This window comes from Rousettus aegyptiacus, unplaced genomic scaffold, assembly GCF_014176215.1.
Source record: "Rousettus aegyptiacus isolate mRouAeg1 unplaced genomic scaffold, mRouAeg1.p scaffold_m13_p_6, whole genome shotgun sequence".
In the NCBI taxonomy this organism is placed as follows: domain Eukaryota; kingdom Metazoa; phylum Chordata; class Mammalia; order Chiroptera; family Pteropodidae; genus Rousettus; species Rousettus aegyptiacus.
Window position 1 is genome coordinate 60,220,671 of NW_023416309.1, and position 21,221 is coordinate 60,241,891.

At 65.5% G+C, this 21,221-nt stretch overlaps 1 protein-coding gene across 3 annotated transcripts; it reads left to right on the forward strand.

Annotated features, from left to right (window-relative positions):
- The first annotated feature begins 920 nt into the window (after window positions 1-920).
- ADGRA1 (adhesion G protein-coupled receptor A1) lies at window positions 921-19,329 on the forward strand. Of its 3 annotated transcripts, none has more exons than XM_016157588.2 (8): window positions 921-1,172; window positions 1,742-1,940; window positions 7,305-7,432; window positions 8,379-8,502; window positions 11,621-11,772; window positions 15,570-15,668; window positions 16,835-17,991; window positions 18,241-19,329. In XM_016157588.2, exons 2-7 carry the CDS (start codon window positions 1,938-1,940, stop codon window positions 17,940-17,942), a joined length of 1,614 nt encoding a protein of 537 aa, XP_016013074.2. In that variant the 5' UTR covers window positions 921-1,172; window positions 1,742-1,937; the 3' UTR covers window positions 17,943-17,991; window positions 18,241-19,329. The 3 variants fall into 3 exon arrangements, with proteins under 3 accessions (XP_016013074.2, XP_036079492.1, XP_036079494.1); XM_036223599.1 differs by having other exon boundaries at window positions 18,327-19,329; XM_036223601.1 differs by lacking the exons at window positions 921-1,172; window positions 1,742-1,940; window positions 8,379-8,502 and having other exon boundaries at window positions 7,347-7,432.
- Window positions 19,330-21,221: the final 1,892 nt, after the last annotated feature.

The window sequence follows — 21,221 nt, forward strand, 5'->3', positions numbered from 1 at the left end:
CCAGGGCAGGTCTCAGCCAGCTCTGACTCCCACCCCTGGGCGCCTGGAGCGTCACCTCAGCCGTGGGGTTCGTGCTCCCGTCCGAGGTTCAGACTCATCACAGCGTCCCGCAGAGGGTGTTGGGGACACCCCGCTCCGAGGCTGAGGAAGCCAGAGCTGCCTCTAATTCCTAACAACACCTCAGTAGTGCAGGCCCAGGCCCCTCAGACTCCGGGGATGGCAGGGACCTGGGGCCCCAGAGCGGGTTCTAGCGTCAGCCTTTGAGACTGAAGGAGAGAGTGTGGTCTCCCCCAGGGTCATAGGAGAGGCGCGCAGACCCCCAGCAGTGAGTGCCTGGCGCACTGAGCGGGGGTCCCCAGGGTCCACCCAGCTGCAGGCGGGTCCCCGCCTCCCCCTCCTCCCCACCCCTGCGCCCAGGCTTCCTCCGCTGTCTGGGGCGGGGGCCGGGACCTGGGGGGGCAGGGGGCCAATGGGGCTCTTCGTGCCCGGCCATGCCATCCAGAGGCGGGTCGCCCTGCCGACTCACGCTGGGAAGGGCGCAGCGCGGGCCGCCCCCTGCGCTCACGCTCGGATCCTCGAGGTTTCAACGCAAGGGCCGCGCGGGTCCCCCGAAGTCAGTGCCCTTGTGCGCACTTCAGTCCTCTAGCCTCGGCGGGTAGGGGACCCCTTTAAGAACGAAGCAAACCACCAGTCCTCCTCCCGCGCTTGCAGGGACCTGCGCGACTCGCCCTGCGGGGAGGCGGGCGACCGGCCGTTGTCTCTTTAAATCGGCTCCGCAGCGTGATGGGCGATGGGCGCGGGAAGAACCATTCCCAGCCTGCCGCAGGGAGCCAGCCACAGCGCCGCCGCCTCCCCCGCCCCCACGGCCGGCTGCGCTCCCCGCCGGCCGGCCCGGCCTGGCCGCCGCCGTCGCCCTCGGAAGCAGGCGCAGGGGCGGCTGGCATTCCTCGCAGGGTGCTAGGAGCTGCCGGCTGAGGACCGCCCCGAATGTCTGCTCGCCCGGCTCTGCCTCCCCCGGGCTGCAGCCTGCAATCTGTTGATCCCTCCGCCCCGAGCCTCAGCCTCTGCCCCTCGGGATGGAAAGCTGCTCCCCAGACCGGGGGCCCTACTGTGCCCCGCCGGCCGGAGGGAGCACTGCGCTGTGGCCACTCCAGCTGTTTCTGCCAAAATAGGTGAGAAGTTGGGCCAGTCTCTGTGGGGTCCGTGTTGGGGGGGGGCGGGGGGGGCGCGGTCGGAGCTGCTGGCTGCAGCGTGCGGTCACCGCAGGTCTTGGGCGCAGTGCCAACCTGGGCGAGGTGAATCCTGCCGTTGGAAATGAGGGTTCTGAACAGGTCGGGGTTAAGCCGAGGGCAGGCGGCTGGCCAAAGCCATGGCCGTGCTGGGGGGGGGGGGGTAGGGGGGACGCCGGCCACATCCAGGAGGCCGTTCTCGGGAGAGGCGTTGGGGTTCGTGAGCCCGTGACTGGGACCAGCAGACATGCCCAGGCTCCGTGCGCTGGGCCGGCGGCTGTGGCCTCCTGTGGGCTGACAGCGGGCGTGCCGGCTCCTGGGGGCCGTGCGTCTGCCGCTGCGTCCGCCCTGAAGTCCGGTCGTCCGGAACCTCAGCCAGCCCGGCAGACGCCATCCAGAGCCAGACAGCCCAGCAGGCTGGCCGGGCTGAGAGCAGCCGAGACGGGGCAAACTTTGGGGCCGTGGGGGCGGCAGCGGCAGGACCCGGCCCTGAGCAGGCCCTGTGTTCGCAGGTGGACGCGGCCTCGGCACCCTCGCGCCTCCCACGGCCGCCCTGAGGCCCGGGGCCCGGGGCTCGACCCCGCGGCCGTTTGGGACCGCGACCTCTGGACAGCCATGGAGTGTGACGGAGAGAAAGGTGCGACGTAGTCGGCCTCCGGGGACGCCCCCTCCCTCCGCCCACGCCCGCCCTGCGACCTCACAGCGCCCATGGTGAGTCCACGCCGAGGCGGCCGCCCCGCCCGTGGAGGCCCGGCGGGAAAGGTGTGGTCCGTGGGCAGCTGGTGGGCAGCGGGCGTGTGCCGGACCTCGGGCGTGGGGCTGGAGCGCAGAGCCGCTGGCCTCCGGGCCGCCTGGCTGGCGGCTCCTGCCGCGTGGGCCACACCAGTCAGTTGGTGGCTGTCGCAGGGCTGAATCGCTCCGTCGGCGGAGGGCGTGTGGCCCTGCACCCCTGCCTCAGGTTGGGGCCAGGACCTGTGACACCTTCTCTGGCCTCAGCCCAGCGGGGTCCGTCCCTCTCCAGTCCAGTGCGCGGCCCACGGCCCTCCCGCGGCAGCCTTGCCGGTCCCCCTGCCCCTTGAAACGTTGGCAGGACGGCAGGGGGTGGGGGGCGGGCTCCGGTAGCACGTGCGGCAAACGGGGGGAGGATGTCTCTCTCACCGGAAAGGGGTTCCAGCCGCCGTCTGCGGCGACAGGCCGCGAAGGGCTCGTCCTGACGGCGTGTGCGAGCCTCGCTGCAGCTGCCGCCGGCCTGGGCTCCGGGGGCGCCGATGGCCGTCGACGGTGCATTGTGTGTGTCCGTCAGGGACGGCGGAGGGCGCGTGCAGGGGACGCTGAGGGCGGAGGAGGTGCAGCCGGCAGCAGCCGTGGCGCGGACGCCACCGCGGGCCCTGAGTGCCGGCCGGTCCCTGCCCCGCGAGGAGGGCTCCGTCTGAGCCGGCCGTCCGTTTTCCTCTTGATCAGGAATGTGCAGACTAGACGGGTGCGCTGGGCCGATGCCAGCCTCGCGCGCGGGCGCGGGGGGCGGGGGCGACGCCAGCACGCTGCCCGCGGACACCTGGGCAAGGCAGCCTGGCCCGGCCACCTGCGGAGGACACCTGTTGACAGCAGGTGCCGCGCCCAACGTGGCCGAGGCCTCCGGGCGGCAGCTTTCAAAGATTTTCACCCTCAAGGTTGGATCCCTGTTTGCAAGTGGAAGCTGCCATCGGCAGGGGGCAGTGAGCCGAGAGGCGCCGCGGCTGGCAGGGCCGGCAGGGCCCTCCAGGGCCCACAGGGCCACCAGCCGCCCCGTCCTCCGCTCCTTGTCTCTGACCCGTCGGCCCTTCCACACAGACTTGTGTAGGGCTCCCCGAAACCGAGCAGCACACGCCCTCTGCTCGGCACCCCTCCCACACCCTCCCCCCTCTGTTTCAGGGTCCTGGTCCGCAGAGCACCACCCTGGCCGCAGCATGCTGGCCGGTCCAAGACCAGGTGGCCCTTGCCCAGAGAGCTCGGATTGCAAGTTTGTTGTGTTTTTATTCTTGATGAGGTTACATGGGAGCATTTCCGAAAGGCGCTGTGCACGCCCGGCCTCCCTTGGGCTCCAGTCCCGCTGTGAGTGCCTTCCTGCACCTTCCTGCACCTTCCCATGGTCTGAGCCTGCAGTGCAGACACCTGAGCAGCCATCCGCCCGGGCTGGTGGGCAGGGAAGCCTGGAGCCCCGGCCAGCGGGCGGCCTGGCCGGGCCGCAGCCACGACCCCTGTGGCCAGTCAGCGTGCCGCCGTCGGAACCCTGGGTGTGAGGTCGCAGGCCCTCTGCGGCCGCACGCTGACGGGCCGTGGCGTCGTGCTCCGCCGGCCCGAGCCGCGCCTCCGCGTGTGCGCCCGTCGGCCTCGGCGCTGGCCCGCGCCCGGCTGCCCAGCCTCCAGGGTCTGAGGACCAGGCCACCAGCCCCAGGACCCTCGCCACGGCCGGGGGCACCCAGCAGACGTGCGGTGCGGTCAGGGCTCAGATGTCAGTGGGTGCCGGGGCGCACGGTGCCTCGTGTCCCGTGGCCCTGTGACCCCGACGCCTGGCTGGGGGAACGGCCTCTCTTCAAGAGAACGGAGGGGCAGGTTTGGCACGTAGACACCGTCCGAACCTCTGCACTGTCTGTTTCTCCTCAAAGCAGCGCCGCGGCCGGACCACGGCCATGCTGTCCCTGGGAGGGAGGCAGCCCGGGCGGCGCGGGCAGCGCTGGCCAGGAGGGGGCCGCAGAGGGAGCCCTGCTCTGGGGGTGCGGCCTCCCGCGCCGCCCTGAAGCCGCGGCATCCGCTCCGTGGTCGCCAATGTGCAGTCCCCAGTGGCACGAACACCACGCAGTGGCTTTGCCTCGGGGCGGCCGGGCCAGGCAGGCGCCAGCAGCAGCAGGGCCCCCCCCCCACACACGCTCCTGGCTCGGGGTCACGGGAGAGTCGTCGGCTGCATCTGCAGGGGCCCGAAGCCAGGACGGGGTGAGAGGCCAGCCTGCCCGGCCGTGCTTGGAGCAGAGACACGGCGTGCTTGGCACAACCCTCCCCCACAGAGAAGCACCCCACATTCAGAGGGCAACAAGGGAATTAAACCCCCAGGGAGACCGGGCGGGCGTGGGGTGGGGACCGGGAAGCCTGGGGCCGCAGGTGAAAGGCAGAGCCAGCGTGCGTCCAGGAGGCCCAGAGGGCGGGACCCGCGGACCTGGGCCCAGAGATGGGGGTGCGCGTGGCGGTGGCCCCCACTCCAGCCCACGTCCAGGGGCCGCACGCCGGAGCGACGGTGTGGCAGGCCGCGGACGCTTCAGAGCCAGCGAGCTCTTCGCCGCTTTTACCTCAGGCTGATGTCTAAACCAGTCAACGCCCGCAAAACCTACCTTCACCCCAGAAACGGGGAGTGTCACCCACTAACGCATCCCCTTAACGGGGATGGTTTTAAGTGAGTAACCCCCCCGTTTGGAAGGAACATGCCTAGATGTTTCTCGGCGTCTCTCTGCCCACACTGTTTCTCGGCGTCTCTCTGCCCACACGCCCCTCGGGGGAAAAACTGCAACAAACTATGTAAATGTAACATTCAATTAGGGTAATTTGTGCTCCGGGTGAATAAATTACTTATCTTTTGCCTCTGCCTTTCCCCTGGGAACACTCTGATGAAAGGTTGACAGATCAATAAGAAGCAATTATCATTAAAAAGGCGACTAGGGACATCAGGCGCTAATGAAATCAGTCTTGGTTGGTTCCGAGCTGGGAAGAAGGGCGTCCCCAGTGCCCCAGCCCGTGTGCCCCTGCACAACGGCACAGCGTGGACAGCCAGCAAGTCCCGCCTGGCAGAGGCCCCGCGGGGCCCTCGTCCTGCCCCCCATCCCCCCACCAGCCTGTCTGCTGTGAGGTCCGAGCCCGGACCGCTGTCTCTGGTCCTAAGGCTGCTGCTGGCCGTCTGGAGAAGTCGGTCTGGCCGTGCGGACCACGGACCCCGCAGCCACGAGGACTTGCTCCCGATGCCTGCGAAGTAGGTTCTCCCAAGACGAGCTTGCACATGTGTGAACTTTAAAATATATCATGTGTCCCCATTCCGCATCACCTACTTTGAATTTTAAATGTCACCTCTAAAAATGTAGAAAGGCACTTGTGATAACTCTGATTTGGAGAAAGGAAAAGCCGGGGGGACAGAGGAAGTTGACTTTTTCTCACGGACGTGCACGGTGGGTGCTGCTCTGGGGGTTGGAGGCCCCCTTGCTGCTTCACCACCCCGCGAGCCTCAAAAGGGGGGCCCTCAGAGGAGAGGGCGGCGCCCAAAAACGGGGCGACCCCTGGCGGCCCCCTGGGAAACGCCTCTGTCTGGAACCGGCGCTCCGAGGTGCCGCCCACAGCGGCCTCTTGCGACTTCCTGTTTGGCTTTACACAAAGGGGCGCGTGTGCGTGGGTGAAAACCGAGGGAGGGACGTGTTTGGCGTACGCTCTGCCGGGTCCTGGGCGCCAGACCGCGGGCGTCAGGGCGTGGCTGCGGCTCGGCCCCGCGCGCCCGCCTGCTCGGTGCCGCTGTCCTGCGCACCCTGCCCATCCCCACCAGGCCCCAGGGGTCTGGCGTCGGCACGAAGGGCGGGCTTGGGGGTCCGTGCCGGTCCCCACAGTTCGTGCCACACTGACAGCACCCCTGAGTCTGCGAAGGGGCGCGGTGCCCAGGGGGGGACCCCCACCTCGGCCACAGCAGGAGGATGAGGCCCCTGGCCCTGACAGCAGCAGGGACGGAGCTGGGCGCAGGCGGGCGCTGCGGCCGCGGTGGAGGCCACGGGCCGGAGGCCGGGCCTGCCTGTGCAGTGCGCCAGGCTTTCGACCCCGGGCTGACGTCACGGGCGGCAAGAACCGCGGATTCCCGTGGAAAGATTCACTTGGGGACATCCCCGGTGCCCAGGCGGCCCCCACCTGCCAGCACCAAACCCGTGGAAGAGACGGCGAGTGGAAAGATGATTCGGGGTCAGGAGTTCCCCGAGAAAAGTGGCCTTTCCTTGACGGTTGCGATGATTCGCATTTGGCAGGAAGCGTGACGAATGCAGGATGACCTTAGAACTCTCAGGGCCGCCAGGGTCCCCTTCCTGCCATCACTTGACGGCAGGTGACCCCGAAGTCAAGGTGCCGAGTCAGGGAGCGCGAGGGCTCCCGGCAGCCCGGGGGCAGCGGGCGGAGGCCCCGGCACGCGGCGTCCCGCGACTTTCCAGCTCAGCCCCTCACACTTGTCTCTTCTTTTCCAACAGGCAGTTCTGTCCCTTGTCACACACGCCCGTCCTCGCACGGGCGAAGGGTCCTCGTTGCGGGGCGCAGGGCCCGGCTGCTGACCGCCCGCCCTGGATCGGGTGTGGGTGCGAGACTGGGACGGCTCCCTCGGCCAGCCGGGGCCAGGCGCGGGACGCGGGGCGCGGGACCCCCCGAGGCTCACGTGGACAGCCCTCCGGGTCTGCTGGAGCAGGCGGGACCTCCGGGTGTCCTGCGATCACACTGCAGCCATGCTGTCCCCGTCGCCCGGAGGCCGGCATTGCCCGGCTGTCTTTCTCCCAGCTCATGATGCAGTGGCACCTCGATGCCCGCCTGGTCCAGATGGCGGAGGCTGCCGTTCCCGGCACGTCCACACCTGCCCTGGCCCGAGGCCTGAGGCCACCATGGTGTCCAGTCTGCGGTGTCACGGTGCCCCTCCCGTGGTCATATACGGTCATCTACTCCTTGTAGACCAGGGCGCTATTCGCAGCCTCAATTACTGGCCAGGGTCTCTGTCTGTCACACCGTGAGGCACCACCCTGGTGTCAGGGACTCTCATGCAGAGGCTCGCTGCCGCTACGGAAGTGGCCAGTGGAGCCTGGTCCCCATGGGGTGGGGCCGCCCGGCCCCAGGAGGGGGCCAGCAGACTCGCTGGGGCGGATCCCACTTGAGCAGCCCCGCGCCCCGCCTGGGCAGGCCCTCTAGCAGTGCGGAGAGTCTGCTCCGCTGGGGCGGGCTCCACCATTCAGAAAAAGCCCGGCAGGGTTCAGGGGCGGGGCGGGGCGGGCCGGGAGAACAGGCTCGGCGCCCCGCCCACAGGCTCCTCTGTGTTCCCTGCAGGATCTGAGGACCGTCCTCTCCCTGCCCCGGCACCCAGGGGAGTTCCTGCACCCCGTGGTGTACGCCTGCACCGCCGTCATGCTGCTGTGCCTCCTCACCGCCGTCGTCACCTACCTCGTGCACCAGAGGTGAGGCCGCCAGTGCAAACCCTAACGTGGGATCTACCCTCGGGGGGCAAGAAGGCCCTGGAGGGCACTGCACACGTCGCCGGGGGGTCCCGAGGGCGGCTGAGCGTCGGGGTCAGCTGTGCGCCCTTCCCGGGCCTCCACGGAGCCATCGGCGCAGTGTCAGGTCAGGCGCCCGAAGGCCCGTCCCCGCGAAGAGTCAGAGCGGCCGTGGGATCCGGACGCCTTTTTCCCGAGATGGGGCGGGATCTAGTCGGCTTTCTACCGACCTGGTTTCCTGGCCACCTCTGCCTGGGAGTGGGGAGATGACCAGGTGCGTCCCCAACCCCGGGAACTGTGAGGAGGACTCCTGGGCACAGTCGGGGTGGAGCCAAAGTCCAGATCATGGGCAAAGCCGAGGCCGTGGCCGGAGCCGTGCTCGAGGGAGGAGGCGTGGGCGCGTGCAGGGCCAGTCACGGCTGGCCGCCAGCGTGGACTGGGCAGTCTCGGTCGTGGCTGAGGCATGGGCATGGAGCGGTCACAGCCACAGGCAATACCTGAGTCCAGGTCCAGGCGTAGTGAGCAGGGCCGCCTCGTGGTCGGTCGGTCACAGCTTCCTCTCGGGGTGTCAGACGCCTACCCACTCAGAGAGGGAAGAGCTGCACCCTGGGGACCAGGAGCTTCTCCCCCCTCCGCCCCATGACTGGGTGGGGCCTGGACGGCCTCGCCCATCATCAGCCAGGCTGTCTGAGATTGCTCAGAAACCCCCTCGCCCCGACGCAGGGGTCCAGGGTGAGCTCACACCAACCCCCAGCTGCACGCCAGGCAGGCTCGGCACGGCCCATCCGCCGTTCCCTCGCCGGGTCCTTCGGTTTTTCCGGCCCAGCCCAGCCGGTGCCCGCAGCCTTCAGCCCAGGCCCCACGCGGCGCTGAGGCGCCGGCTCCGAGGTGACGTCTGCGTCCCCCACAGCGCCATCCGCATCAGCCGCCGTGGCCGGCACGCGCTGCTGAACCTCTGCCTCCACGCGGCCCTGACCTTCACCGTCTTCGCCGGCGGCATCAACCGCACCAAGTACCCGACGCTGTGCCAGGCGGTGAGTGCTGCGCCTGTCTCCACTCTGCTGCAGAGTGAGCGGGTCCGTCCACGCCGCCCGCAGAGGGCGCGTGGGCCACCGTCCACTGGGCGCCGCTCGGACACGCTCGTGGGGGGGCCGGGCGCCGGGCATCGGTGCTGCAGCCGCTGCGTCTGGCTGTTTTGCTCAGCGTCCGTTCATGTGAATAATTTGTTTCCCGACTGGGCCAGCTTGCTCCGAGGCCTCCGGTGGCATGCTCCCTGGAGGTTCACTGTCCAGGCTTCAAGAACAGGTTCACACCCTGCCTTTCCCACCAAGACTGGAGGGGCAGGGGTGCAGGACGGGCCGGGTCAGAATCCACAGACGCCGACGCCCAGACTCCGAACCTGGCCGCCGGGCCATCGGAGACACGCGCGGAGGCCTCGGAGGAGTGTGCCCTGTCCCTCTCGGCTGACGGGGGGAGACACACTACCCTCAGCTCCAACAGCGTTCGGAAGAGGCCCTTCCACCAACCAGAAGCCCGGGCGAGGAGGCTCCTCCCTGGCCCCTCCATGTCCCCCTGCCCGGCCCACATCAAGCCCCGGCTCACCTCCAGGCGGACGGTCACCCCAGGAGGACAGTCCCTTCCAGCTCCCCAGTGTGAGGGTGAGCGCTGCCCACAGACCACAGAGCCCTTCGCCAAGGACTCAGCCCTGCAACTGCTGTCACACTGTGGACATGTGGGCCTGGGCCGCGCAGAGGGAGCTCCGCAGCTGGCACCAGAGGGGGTCACTGTGTCCCCGACAAGCATTGTCTGATGGCTGTGGGCTGCTGCACAAGAAGCCCCGTTCTCCAGCACAGACGCAGAGACCGCGAGGCTGTCACCGCCAGGGTGCTGTGGGGAGGCGCTGGCAGTGAGCTCCCGCCCCCCTCGCCCGCCGCCCGCCCACAGTGAGGCTCCACACCCGAGAGACAGCGTCTGTCCAGGGCCCGCAGCCCCGCGGCTGCCCCCCAGGCCGCTGTCCACGGAGCAGGCGCCACTCCTGCAAACCCGCGTGGGGGAGCCCTCCCGGCCTGGCACGCACCCCCACGCCGGGGCGGACGGCGTCCGTGGCCTCTCCCCCACAGCGTGGACGTGGCTGCGGCCAGCGCGGCAGGACGGCCGGTCTCTGCTCAGCCTGTGAGAGCCGCAGGGAGCAGCGCGTGTCTGGACCACGGCCCGGTGGCCGTCCCACGTCCTCGCTGTGGCTCGCCAGCACGCGCCCCGCAGGGCGACCCGCGGGGACTGCGAGCCAGCAGCCCGCCGCCCACCAGAGACCGGGGAGCTGGCCCGTGTCTGCCAGGCGTCCTGTGGCACCCAAGGCCCGGCCGGCTCAGCCCGGGGCCGCGACGGCACGTGTGGTGGGCGGGGGAGACCTGGAAGTGTCCGAGAGGCGAGGCCCGCGGAGGGACGCCTGGGCAGGGGGTGCGGGGCCCTCGGCGCGCCCTCGGGGCCCCTTCTCCCTGTGGCCTGTGCCCCAGAGACCCGGAGGCGCCGGAAGCTGTGGCGGCTCCGCGGCGCGGCCCTCTGCGGCCCCCCTGCTGGGCGGCCTCCTCCGCTGCTGGGCGGAGTCAGAGGCCGGCGGGGAGCAAACGCTCTGCCCCCTGGTCTCGGGCCACGACCTCGGCCTGCTGCCCCTGGGCCCGACCCCTTGGCTCCCCGCCGGCCCCTCAGACCCTGCGCCTCCTCAGCCCCCACGGCCTCACCCTGACCAGCGACCCCAGCCACCGCCTGGTGCCAGGCACAGACCCCTCGGCCACCCTTCCCGGTCCAGGCGACTCCACACTGCAGTGAAACGGAGAAGCCTCTGGGCGGCAGAGGGAACCGGCGGTTGTTATGGCAACAAAAACTGACCGTGCGCCTCATTAAAGCACTGATAACGCCGGCCAGCAGCGCGGGAGGAGGCGGGGCCGTGCCGGCTGTCCGGAGCCGGGTGCTGTCCTGCTGCCTCCCCCGGCGTCCGGCCTGCGGAGCTGTGTGGAGCTCGAATTGTGCTGCTGACACCCTGAAGCCCCCAGACGGCGAGTGGTCCGGGTGGCCGTCTGGGTGAGGCTCAGGGCCGCCCCTGCCTCACGCCTCCAGGCTCCCCGCCCTCCTGGCCCGGTCACCTCCCCCCACACAGCCCGAGGGTCCAGCTCCTCCCGAGGACGCGTCTCCAACTGTTGCCGTTTGCACGGGTGACAGCCACACTGCTGCCCTCTGCAGAGAGAGTCAGGCCGTCGTCCCTTCGCGGGCCCTGGACGTCCAGCGCAGACGTCCCCTCGGTGCTCGGGGCGCCCCTGCCCCCAGGTGGGGCGAGGCCGGGGGCCTGGGGCGGAGCTCAGGGCCTCCCGCCCGGCCAGGCGGAGCACAAGGCTGGCCCCGCGCACCGCAGCGTCTGGCCAGGGCCCGGAGCCCCGGAGCCCTCGCTGCGGGCGGGGGGGGGGGGGGGGGGGCCGGAGCCCTCGCTGCGGGCGGGGGGGGGGGGGGGGCGGCGGCGGCGGCGCTTCCCGCCCACCCAAGTGCCCGCCGATCGCTGCGCTCGGGGAATCTCTGTGACGGGGCGACGCTGGCCTTGCTCGGAGAATCTGTGCTCCCTGCGCATTTCTGTCCTTTCCGGGGACAGCCACGTTTGACTTGTCGTTGCCCAGCGTCAGGTTACTTCGGGCGAGGGGCGGGGGCGCGACCGCCTGGTGGGCGGGGCGGGGGGGGGGCAGCCGCGACTGTCCGACCAGAGGGTGTTTATCTCACAGGCAGCGGAGAAAGCGCCGGGCAGCCCCCGCCGTGCGCTCGGCGGGCACCTGCGAATGGGGGCGCGGCGTCCTCCCTGCGGCTCCCGGGGTCCACGCTCCGGCTGCGCCAGCCGCAGGGCCCTGTGCGCGGGGGCTGCGTGCGGGACGGCGTGTGTGCCGCTCAGGGACACGCGCGGCGCCCCGCGGGCCCCGCCCAGGGCCGCCCGCCCCCATCCCCTGCAGGGAGCAAACTTCTGTGACGCGTGGTGTCTGCCGGCCCGAAGAGCCCAGTGCGCTCCTGCGCCTCGTTTCCTGTCACTGCTGAGCGACGTCCTGCGGCCGCCAGGGTGCGGGAGGGCGTGGGCCGGCCCCGGGCGCGGCGGCCGCTGACCTGCCTCTCCCCTGCCAGGTGGGCATCGTGCTGCACTACTCCACACTGTCCACCATGCTGTGGATCGCAGTGACCGCCAGGAACATCTACCAGCAGGTGACCAAGAAGGCGCCGCCCTGCCCTGGCGCAGACCGGCCGCAGCCGCCGGCCGCCCAGCAGCCCCTGCTCAGGTACCCCACTCGGCCACCTCCGCCTGGGCTCCGAGCGCCCGGACCCGCTGCTGGGGTCTCGGCAAAGAGGCTCACAGTGCAACTCGGGCAAGGACAATGACATCCGCACAGGTGGCCGGGGCGGGGCGGAGTGCTGGGGGCGGGGTGCTGGGGGTACTGGGGGCGGGGCAGGCTGCTGGGAGTCAGGGGTGGGGCTGGATACGGGGTGGCATGTGTCGGGGTGGGGGCAGCATGCTAGGCGCTACAGCCATGGTGGCAGGTACCCCGCAGGGCTGTGAGCCCCGCACTGGGGGGGCCGTGGTGAAGATGCTCTGAGCGGCTCCGTGTGGCCTGGTCCTGGCTCCTGCGGCACAAACAGACTCTTCCTCCTCACTTGCCGGTGCCTTTGCTTCTCCGCTGCCTTATTACAGTGCGGGACCTCCGGGACAGTGCTTACTGGGACTGGGGACAGGGACAGCCTTGTCTTCTTCCGATCTTAGGGGCAGGGCCGGCATCGCCTCGTGAAGCGTGATGCTGGCTGCAGGCGTTCTCGGCGGCCTCGGCGGGGTGGAGACGCGTGTGTTCCCGGCTGGCCGAGTCTTTGCGATGGTCGCGTGTTCGGTTTTGCCAGATGCCTCCGCTGCATCTGTGGATCGGTCATGTGGTTTGTCCTCGCTGTCTGGGGTGAAGTGCCCTGGCTGATGGTTATGAGCAGCACACCACGCATTTCCGTGACGACCAGACTGGGTCCCGATGCTTCATCCTTTGCACGAAGCCCTAGATTTCATTTGCCAATATGCCGTCGGAGGTGTGTCTCTGTTCCTGAGGGGGGCTCTCAGGGAACTTACTTGTGCATCCTTGTCTGGTTTTGGTACCAGCTTATGCTGGCCTCAAACTGCGTCAGAGGGTACCCCCTCCCGAGTCCCTGTAAAATCGGTGTCCTCGCTTCCTTAGATGTGTGATCAGATTCACTGGTGACATTTGCAGGACCTGGAGTCTCTCTGTTAGATGTTTGTGGATATCGAAGTCAATATTTTTACTGGATAGTCAGATTTTCTAATTCTTCCTGTTTTGGTGTTGGTAATTTCTTGAGATTTTCCCAAAGAATTCATTTAGCCATTACATCTACATTGCTGAATCATTTTGCAAGTACTTATATGTAATGTATAGTTGCTCCTCGACTTACGATGGGGTTTTGTCCCAATAAACGTACTGTAAGTTGAAAATGCATTCAACATACCTAACCTACAGAACATCGTAGCTTAGCTTAGCTTACCTCAGACATGCTCGGAACACAGCGTCCCAGATGCGGGCGACGCAGCACACTGCGAGAATGGGCCAGTACCTCGCGACCCCGCAGCCGGCATCACGGTGCTACGCGGTGCGGGAAAGGTCACAAATGAGAATTCAAAGTACGGTTTCCACTGAATGCAAATTGCTTTCGCGCTGCGTCGAGTCGAACGATCGTAAGTTGGGACAGTCCGTCCTCTCGTTCCTTCGGCGTCCGTGGGATGGGCAGTGATCAGCCTTCCTCTCGATGCTGGCATTTCGTGTTCTCTGCCTGTTCTTGATCAGCCTACTAGCATATGTAGTTTTGTCGAGTTTCTTCAGGAAATCAAGTTCCACCTTGGTAATTTTCGCTCTTATTTGTCTTTTTTAAATTGAGACATGACTGGCATGAACCTCTGCTGGTTTCAGACACATGACATAAGGGTTCCACATTTGTATATATTGCAAAGTAATCACTACAATAAGTCTAGTTAGCATCCATCACCCACAGAGTTACAAATTTTCTTGTGATGAGAACTTGGAAGATCTGCTTTTTAGCAACTTTCAAACATGCAGCATGGTGTCATTAACTGTAGTCACCAGGCTATGCATGAGATCCAGAACTTTTTTTCTTTTTCTCTATTTCTGCTCCTATCTTTATTATCTCCTTTCTGGTTGCCTTTTGGCTTCTTTTGATCTTTTATTTTTCAAGGTAGAATCTTACATCATTGAACTTTAGACCTTTCTTTTTTCCTGCAGAAGCATCTTTAGCTATGAATGTCACTCTGAGCTCTGTTTTGGCTACATCCCAGAAATCTGATGTGCTATGTTCTTTCTTATTCTGTTTTAAATAGTTTCTAAATTCCCTTGTGGTATCATCTTTGATCCATGAATTATTAACAAGCGTGTCATTTCATTTCTGGATATTTGTGGTTTTCCTAGTTATCACATTATTAATTTCCAATTTAAATTCATTGTGGTCAGGGAATATAGTCTGCATGATTTCAATGCTTTTAAATTTATTGAGACGTGTTTCATGGAGCACCACATCATCTGTCATGGTGAGCAGACCACACGCACTTGAAAAAGAATGACTGCTATGCAATTACTGGTTGTGATTTTCTAAAGAGCACTTAGGATGAAATGATTAATGTTCAGGTCTTCTATTTCTTTACTGATATTTTTGACTACTTGTTTCCTAAGTGCTAAGGGAAGTCAACTCTGATTTTGGAATTGTCTATTTCTCCCTTTAATTTTGTCCATTTTGCTTTCCATGGTTGGACTCTTTTCTTGGGTACCCACACATTCACGGTTGCAATGTCTTCCTGTGAACCCGCACTGATATCACTAGGAAATGTTTCTCTCTTTTTCTCTTATGGCCTATTTTATCTGCTATTAATATGCCCACTCTAGCCTTCTTGGGTTTGCGATTTGTATGGATCATTTTATTTTTTTTTATCCATTAACTTTCAAACTTCTTGTGTCCTTATACTTTAAATGCTTCTATTGTAAACAGTATATATACAACTTGCTTTTTGCTGTTGTTAATAAATTCTGACTATCTCTGCCTCTGGAGTGTTTAGTCCATTAACAGTTAATGAAGTTTTTATTCGGTTGGATTTAAGTCTCCATTTCACAGTTTGTTTTCTATTTTACTTTTTCTTTTTTTCCTTTTGTTTCTCGTTTTCTCTTTTTATTTCCTTCTTTTGAGTTATTTTAATATTTTTTAAAATTTTATTTTCATTTATCTGTTAGCTTTTTGCCTGTTAAATTTTCTGTGGTTGCTTTAGGGATTAAAATCCACAGCATTTTCACAGTCTCTTTGGTGTGAAAATTTTACTATTTCATGTAAAACGTATTAGAAGGCTCGCAACTCTATGAGACCAGCCCCCCTCCAGCCATCCTCACGCTGCGGATACCAGATATACCACCCCTTAAAGAAGTTCAGGGGAAATGGTCTTTTATATTTACTCTAATATTCAGCTTTCCAATATTCTTCCTTCTTCCAACTGTCCATCAGCCCAAGGAGCTCTATTTAGCATCTTTTGCCATGCACGTCAGCTGATGGCAAATTCTCTGAGTTCATTTTTTGTTAGAACCTGTCTTTATTTCTCCTTCATTCTGAAAGACACGTTCTCTGAGTAAAGACTGTTAGGAGCAGAGTCTCCAGGGCTCACCAAAAGCGACCATAGGCAGAGTCGTGCTGCTCCCACCCAAGGACCTGGGACCCGTGTACTTCTTCTCATTGGTGACAGGGCAGTGGGGCCTGGCCAGGGCCATCTCCGCAGGGACACGGCAGCCAGTGAGCTGGGAGTGCGGGGAGAGAGAGAGGAGGGTGCGCGGGGCGGGGAGGGGAGGTGGGGGCAGGCTGGGAGGAGGGGCCGGCCCTAGCAGTGGCTCCCTGGTCAGTTGAGCCGGTGCTGCCCATGACTGACCACTGCTGGCCAGGTCCCCTGGACCACACCTTCATCCTTTGCCTCAAGGACAGCTCTGACCTTGGGGGACCCAGCTGGGTTCAAAGGGCAGTGAGCAGCCTCCTGTTCCCACAGGTTCTACCTCATCAGTGGCGGGGTCCCTTTCATCATCTGTGGAGTCACGGCCGCCACAAACATCAGGAACTATGGGACGGAGGACGAGGACTCGGCGTAGTGAGTACAGGGGCCGAGGGGGCAGGCTGGCGGTGGGCGACGCTCTGGCTGTCAGCCTGGGTGTCCAGGGGGCCCCTCTGCTTGTCACAGCTACTCTTAGACGACAGACTGGACCGGCCAGCCCAGCTGAGACCACGCCAGGCAGGAGTCCTGGGGCCCCCCAGTGACCATACTTAGGTGTCCACGCGGTGACAGCTCAACAAGGCTGGCCCACTCCCACAGGCTCGGTTTACCCGGCCCCTCCCTGGCCCCGAGGGTGGACTTGCTGCGGAGGGGAGAGGCCCGGGGAGCAGGAAGGCCCGGCGGACGCAGCTGGCCCCCCCGCCCGTTCCATGCCCAGGACCTCAGCAGGGTCCACCAGCTCTGGGGCCCTAGGACGGTCCCCGAGCCATCTCCTGATCTCTGGCCCCCGCAGCCTGAGAGTGTCAGCCCTCTCCCCGGGGGTGGCAGGGGCCCTCGCTCACCAGATGAGTCTGCCTCAGAGGCCCTTCCCAGGCCACACCTGACTGTGAGGCCACCTGTCAGCCACGCCTGGCAGTGACTTCCAAGGGCATCCCAGGGCCCAAGGACACAGAGTCCCCAGGGGCTCTCCCCCATAGCCGGCCCTCCCGTCCTGGGGAGGCCGGTCCGTCCCCCATGCTCACACCAGGCCTGCTGGGCTCTGGTCATGGCACGGCCCTCAGCAGGCCCTGGGGACCATCGTGCTGCGCCCCGCCCCCAGGGCCCTCACCAGCTCCTCCTCCTCCCTCAGCCCCCCACAAAAGGCCCAGCCTCACAGGACACACTGGTGCTGTCCCCTCCAGGGCTCAGCCCTTCCTGGACTGGCACTGGGCACCCCGGTCCTACTCAGGAGGGAGAAAAGGCAGCAGCGGCATGAGAACAGTTGCAGCGCGGAACAGCGGCGGTGGACGTTGGCCCCGCCCACCTGCACCCCCCTGAGCCCCACAGTGCCCCGCACCCCCACGCCCCACCGCGCGTGCCCGCGACAGGGCGCTGGGGCGCCCTGCCGGGGCGGGTCCGTCCTGCATGGCGCGAGGGTCCCGCGCTGTGCTCGCGTCTGCCGCACATGCCCCCTCCCCCAACTGCGCACGACGTCCTCCTCCCAGTGAGTTCAGGGACACTGGCCCCTAGGCCGGGCGTGACGTGCTGACCACTCTTCCCCGCAGCTGCTGGATGGCCTGGGGGCCCAGCCTGGCCGCGTGCTACGGGCCAGCAGCCTTCATCGCCCTGGTCACCTGCGTGTACTTCCTGGGCACCTACGTCCAGCTGCGGCGCCACCCAGAGCGCAGGTACGAGCTCCGGGAGCGGCCGGAGGAGCAGCAACGGCTGGCGGGGCTGGAGGCCGGCCACAGCCCGCGGGCCGCGCGGGGCGAGCCGCCCGCCTCGCTGCTGCAGAACGAGCACCCGCTCAAGGCCCAGCTGCGGGCCGCCGCCTGCACGCTGTTCCTGTTCGCCGCCACCTGGGCCTTCGGGGCCCTGGCCGTGTCGCAGGGCCACGTGCTGGACATGGTCTTCAGCTGCCTGTACGGCGCCTTCTGCGTGACGCTGGGGCTCTTCGTGCTCATCCACCACTGCGCGAAGCGCGACGACGTGTGGCACTGCTGGTGGCGCTGCTGCCCCGCCCGCGGGCGCGGCCACGCCCACCCCGCGCTGCACGCCAACGGGGACGCCCCGCGGCGCTCGCCCCACCCCGGCCGCGGCCAGGCGCCCGGCCTGCAGGCCGCCCAGAGCCACGTCAGCTGCCTGTCGCCCGCCACGCCCTGCTGTGCCAAAATGCACTGCGAGCCGCTGGCAGAGGACGTGGCCCACGCGCACGCGCACGCGGAGGGCGACCTCGGGCCCGGCCCGCACGCGCACCGGTGCCTGCAGGGCAGAACTCAGCCCCCGTACTTCAGCCGGCACCGGGCGGCCGAGCAGGAGTACGCCTACCACATCCCGTCCAGCCTGGACGGCAGCCCCCGCAGCTCGCGCACGGACAGCCCCCCCAGCTCGCTCGGGGGCCCGGCTGGGGCGCACGCGCTGGCCTGCTGCGCCCAGGGCGACCCCTTCCTCTTGGTCAGCCAGCCTGAAGGCAGTGACGCCAGCCCCACACTCTACGGCTGCCCCCCGCGGCCGGCCCGCGGCCTGGCCCACTTCGAGATGCTGCGGAGGACACAGTCCCTGCCTTCCGGTGGCCCCGGCCAAAACGGGCTACTCCAGGGCGCTGTGCCGTATGGCGCCGACAGCACCGGCAACATCCGAACGGGACCCTGGAGAAACGAGACGACCGTGTAGCCAGCTGCACCCACCTGGGCAAGCTCTGGAGCGGACTCTGCTGCCAGAGGTCGGTGGGTCGCCCAGCAACAGGGTCACTGAGGAGCGGCTGGCCCCCCACTGGCCCCTTGCTGCCCCAGATCCCGCGGTCAGAGAGCCGTGCACGCCCACGGCCACTGCCCTCCACCCCGACGCCCAGTGCCGGAGCAGCCCCTGCCAGGGAGCAGGCGTCCCCGGGGGGCCGGCGGGGGGTGGGGGGCACAGCAGGAGGCGCCGCCACTCTAGGATTTGGGGTGTGTGTGTGCCGTGTCGTTCCCAGGGATGGGCAGCCTGCTGGTCGGTCCGGCGCTCTCTGGACCTGGGCGGTCACCACCAGCCCCTCTGCTTCCCTTGTCTGCGTCACAGGGACCCACGTCTGCACCTCCTCCTGGCCCCGTCTCCACCTTTGGCAGCCTGTCCCGCAGGCCTCCGGGCATCGCACACGCTTGTGCTCTGGGCCACGTGGCCGGGGGAAGCACTTGTAACCGAAGACCTCAGGGAGCCAGCCTGGGTCTGGGGCCTGTGGCCCCCTGCGAGGACCCACATTCTTTGACACAGACTCGCCTGCACAGCCAGGACTGAACCCCGCCCCAACTCGGACGTCTGAGGGGCTGGCACTTCCACGAACTCATGGGCACGAAGGCCTGATCAGAAGACAGAGGCAGCGGTCACCGAGTCCCCACAGAGGCGAAGCCCAGACATCCGGAGGAACGGGACCTGTGCGTGTGAGACCGTTCACAGCCGTTCCCTGCCCTCTCTACCCCTGGAACTGCGCCACACATGGAGACACGCACACGCCACACACGTGCACATGCCGCACATGCGCATCACATGTCCACGCCCCGCAGGTGCACAGTACACCACACACGTGCACATGTGTGCACATGCATTCAGCGAGTCACCTCCACCACACATGTACATCTGTATGTGTGCACACGTGCACCCGGCACATCGCACACACGCAGGTCGGTGTTTTCCCGCAGTCCGAGAGCCGGTGCTCAGTGCGCCGCTTGGCCGTCGTTGCTGTGACTTGCCGGTGTGTGGCACTGTCCAGGCGGAAGGACGTCACTGGGGGCAGATCCTCCCTTGACACACGCCAGGGGGGAGTGTATCGGGGTGGCCCAGGGCCCACGCTCAGTATCTGAGCACAAGGAGCCTCACGTCTGTGCAAACCTGACAGTGTCTGTGCGAACTCTGTGCGTCCTCACGAGGCAGCCAGGTGGGCATCCGGACGACCCCCGGCGGTCCTCGTCTCTGTCACTGTCCAGCCTTCTCACCTGCTTCTGTAGCCGATGCGGACCAGGCTCCCAACGCTGTGCCGCGTGCACACTGCGGACACAGCCCAGCGAAATACAGTGTTTTACATTGTTCGCCCATTGCGAGGCCTGGTTCATGGCACCGTGTTTCTCGCCTTGAAGGGGGAGGGGCCCACATCGGCCTATGGCCCCCGCTCCTGCACCCGGGGCCCGGGGCCGGCTGCCCTTCCCAGACCCTGCGGGGGCGTTGGCCGTCCTTCCTGCCCTGGACAGCCCTGACAAAACAGAGAGTCCACCTTATTATCCAAACCAAAGAAACCCCACACTGTGTTAGACCACGTGCGTCTCCACACCGATTCGGCCGCCTGAGTCCCCTTGGGAACAGGGTGCTGGCAGGTCCGCCTGGCGCGCACTGCTGCCGGAAGGCGGCGTGATGAGGCTCAGAGCCAGGGCTGTCAGTCTGACGTGGCGCTTCCTTCCTTTGCACACGTGCGGCTGGTGTGCGTCAGAGCGTGCTGAGTGCACGTGCGAGGGCGCGCATGGCTGCCTGTGTGCTGGGCGTTTGTAAGTGTGTGTACTTACATGTGTGCATTGTGTGCGTGCTTGCATAAGTGTGTTGCGTGTGCGATGAGAGTGCATGTGTGAGGGTGCGAATGTGCTCGCACGTGTGCTGTTTCCGAGTTTCGCATGAGTGTGAGTGTACATGAGAATGTGCATGAGGTGTGTCAGCGTGCATGAGTAAGTGTGTAAAGACAAGTGTGCATGTCTGTGAGAATGTGCGTGCATGAGGGGCATTGCGTGGGCCGTGTGTGCATGTGCCAGTGTGTCAGAGTGTGAGCGTGCGTGGGTGTGCCCACCCTGCCTCGGCCCTCCACATGCTCCTGTCGAAGCCCCCCGCGGAAGGCTGGTGGTCACACAGGGACACTGTGCGGTCACGCACTGGCCACACCAGGGCGCTGTGACAGCTTCAACCGCCTGATGAGCTTGGAAACTTCTAGCCTGGGACGCTTCACAGCTAGGCCTGAGCACTGTCACGGGTCTGCCCAGCGGAACCCCAGGCACCCCGCCGGGACTGAGGGCTCAGCCTGATCGCGGGTGCAGCCGGCTCTGCTGCCTGCCAGGGGCCTGGTGCTGGTCGGTCAGTCTGAGGACCCTCCACTGGCCCAATTCCTCCAAGAGGCCAGGCAGCCTCCTCTGGACGAGCCACCCTTGGGCCGCCAGCCGGGTCAGCAGGGCCCAGCAGCCTGCCCTTGCCCCGTCGATCCATGTCCTCTGGCCAGGACTCTGGCACATGCAGACAGGCAAGAGAGCTCTGGACTCAGGAGCTACCTTTGGGACAAAGGTCAGCTCGGAGGATGTGGGCACCAGGTTGTTGGGGCGAGGGCCCAGGGTCCCATTCGCTCAGGCCACCATCCTGGGGCTCCCGCATCATGCCAGGCTCCGTGCTCGACTGTTGGCAGCTGCAGGAGGCCTGTCCCTTCCCTGGCTGAGGACCCTGTGAGGAGCGGCATGCCCCTGGCACGCGGGGCCACAGGCGCCTCCTCCGCACCGCTAGCCGCCCCCCACCCCCGCTGGGCTGGTGCTGCTTGGGGGCAGGGGTAGCGGGGGTGGGGGGCGGCGGGAGGCAGTGCTCTCAGGCCCCAGGCCTGGGCACCCCCTGCACCTTCAGCTGGCAGTGTGGCCTGTTGGATCCATGATCAAAGGATGATCCTGTAAGGGAAAGGCCTCTGGCCCTGACGGAGGCCGCTCTGCCCCTGGAGAGGGCAGTGTGCCCAGAGGTGGGCGCAAAGAGGTGAGGTGGTGAACAGGCTCTGAGGAGCCCCTGGGGAGGCCAGCAGAAGGGCCAAGCTGGGCGATCAAATCTGAGAGCTCTGGCCATTCGGGAGGGTGGCGGGGCAGGAGGAGGTGTGGTGACAGCTGCACCCCTCAGAGGCGATGCCGGCTCCGCGGGGAGGAGGTCCGTCTCACACTGAGACAGCCTGCAGGCGGGCGGCGGGGGACGCAC

What these genes read in the sequence shown, in the direction of transcription:
- ADGRA1 (XM_016157588.2), top strand. An exon ending in ACCTACCTCGTGCACCAGAG is followed by an intron (nt 7,433 to 8,378) that starts GTGAGGCCGCCA and finishes CGTCCCCCACAG; the next exon opens with CGCCATCCGCATCAGCCGCC. An exon ending in GAGGACGAGGACTCGGCGTA is followed by an intron (nt 15,669 to 16,834) that starts GTGAGTACAGGG and finishes TCTTCCCCGCAG; the next exon opens with CTGCTGGATGGCCTGGGGGC.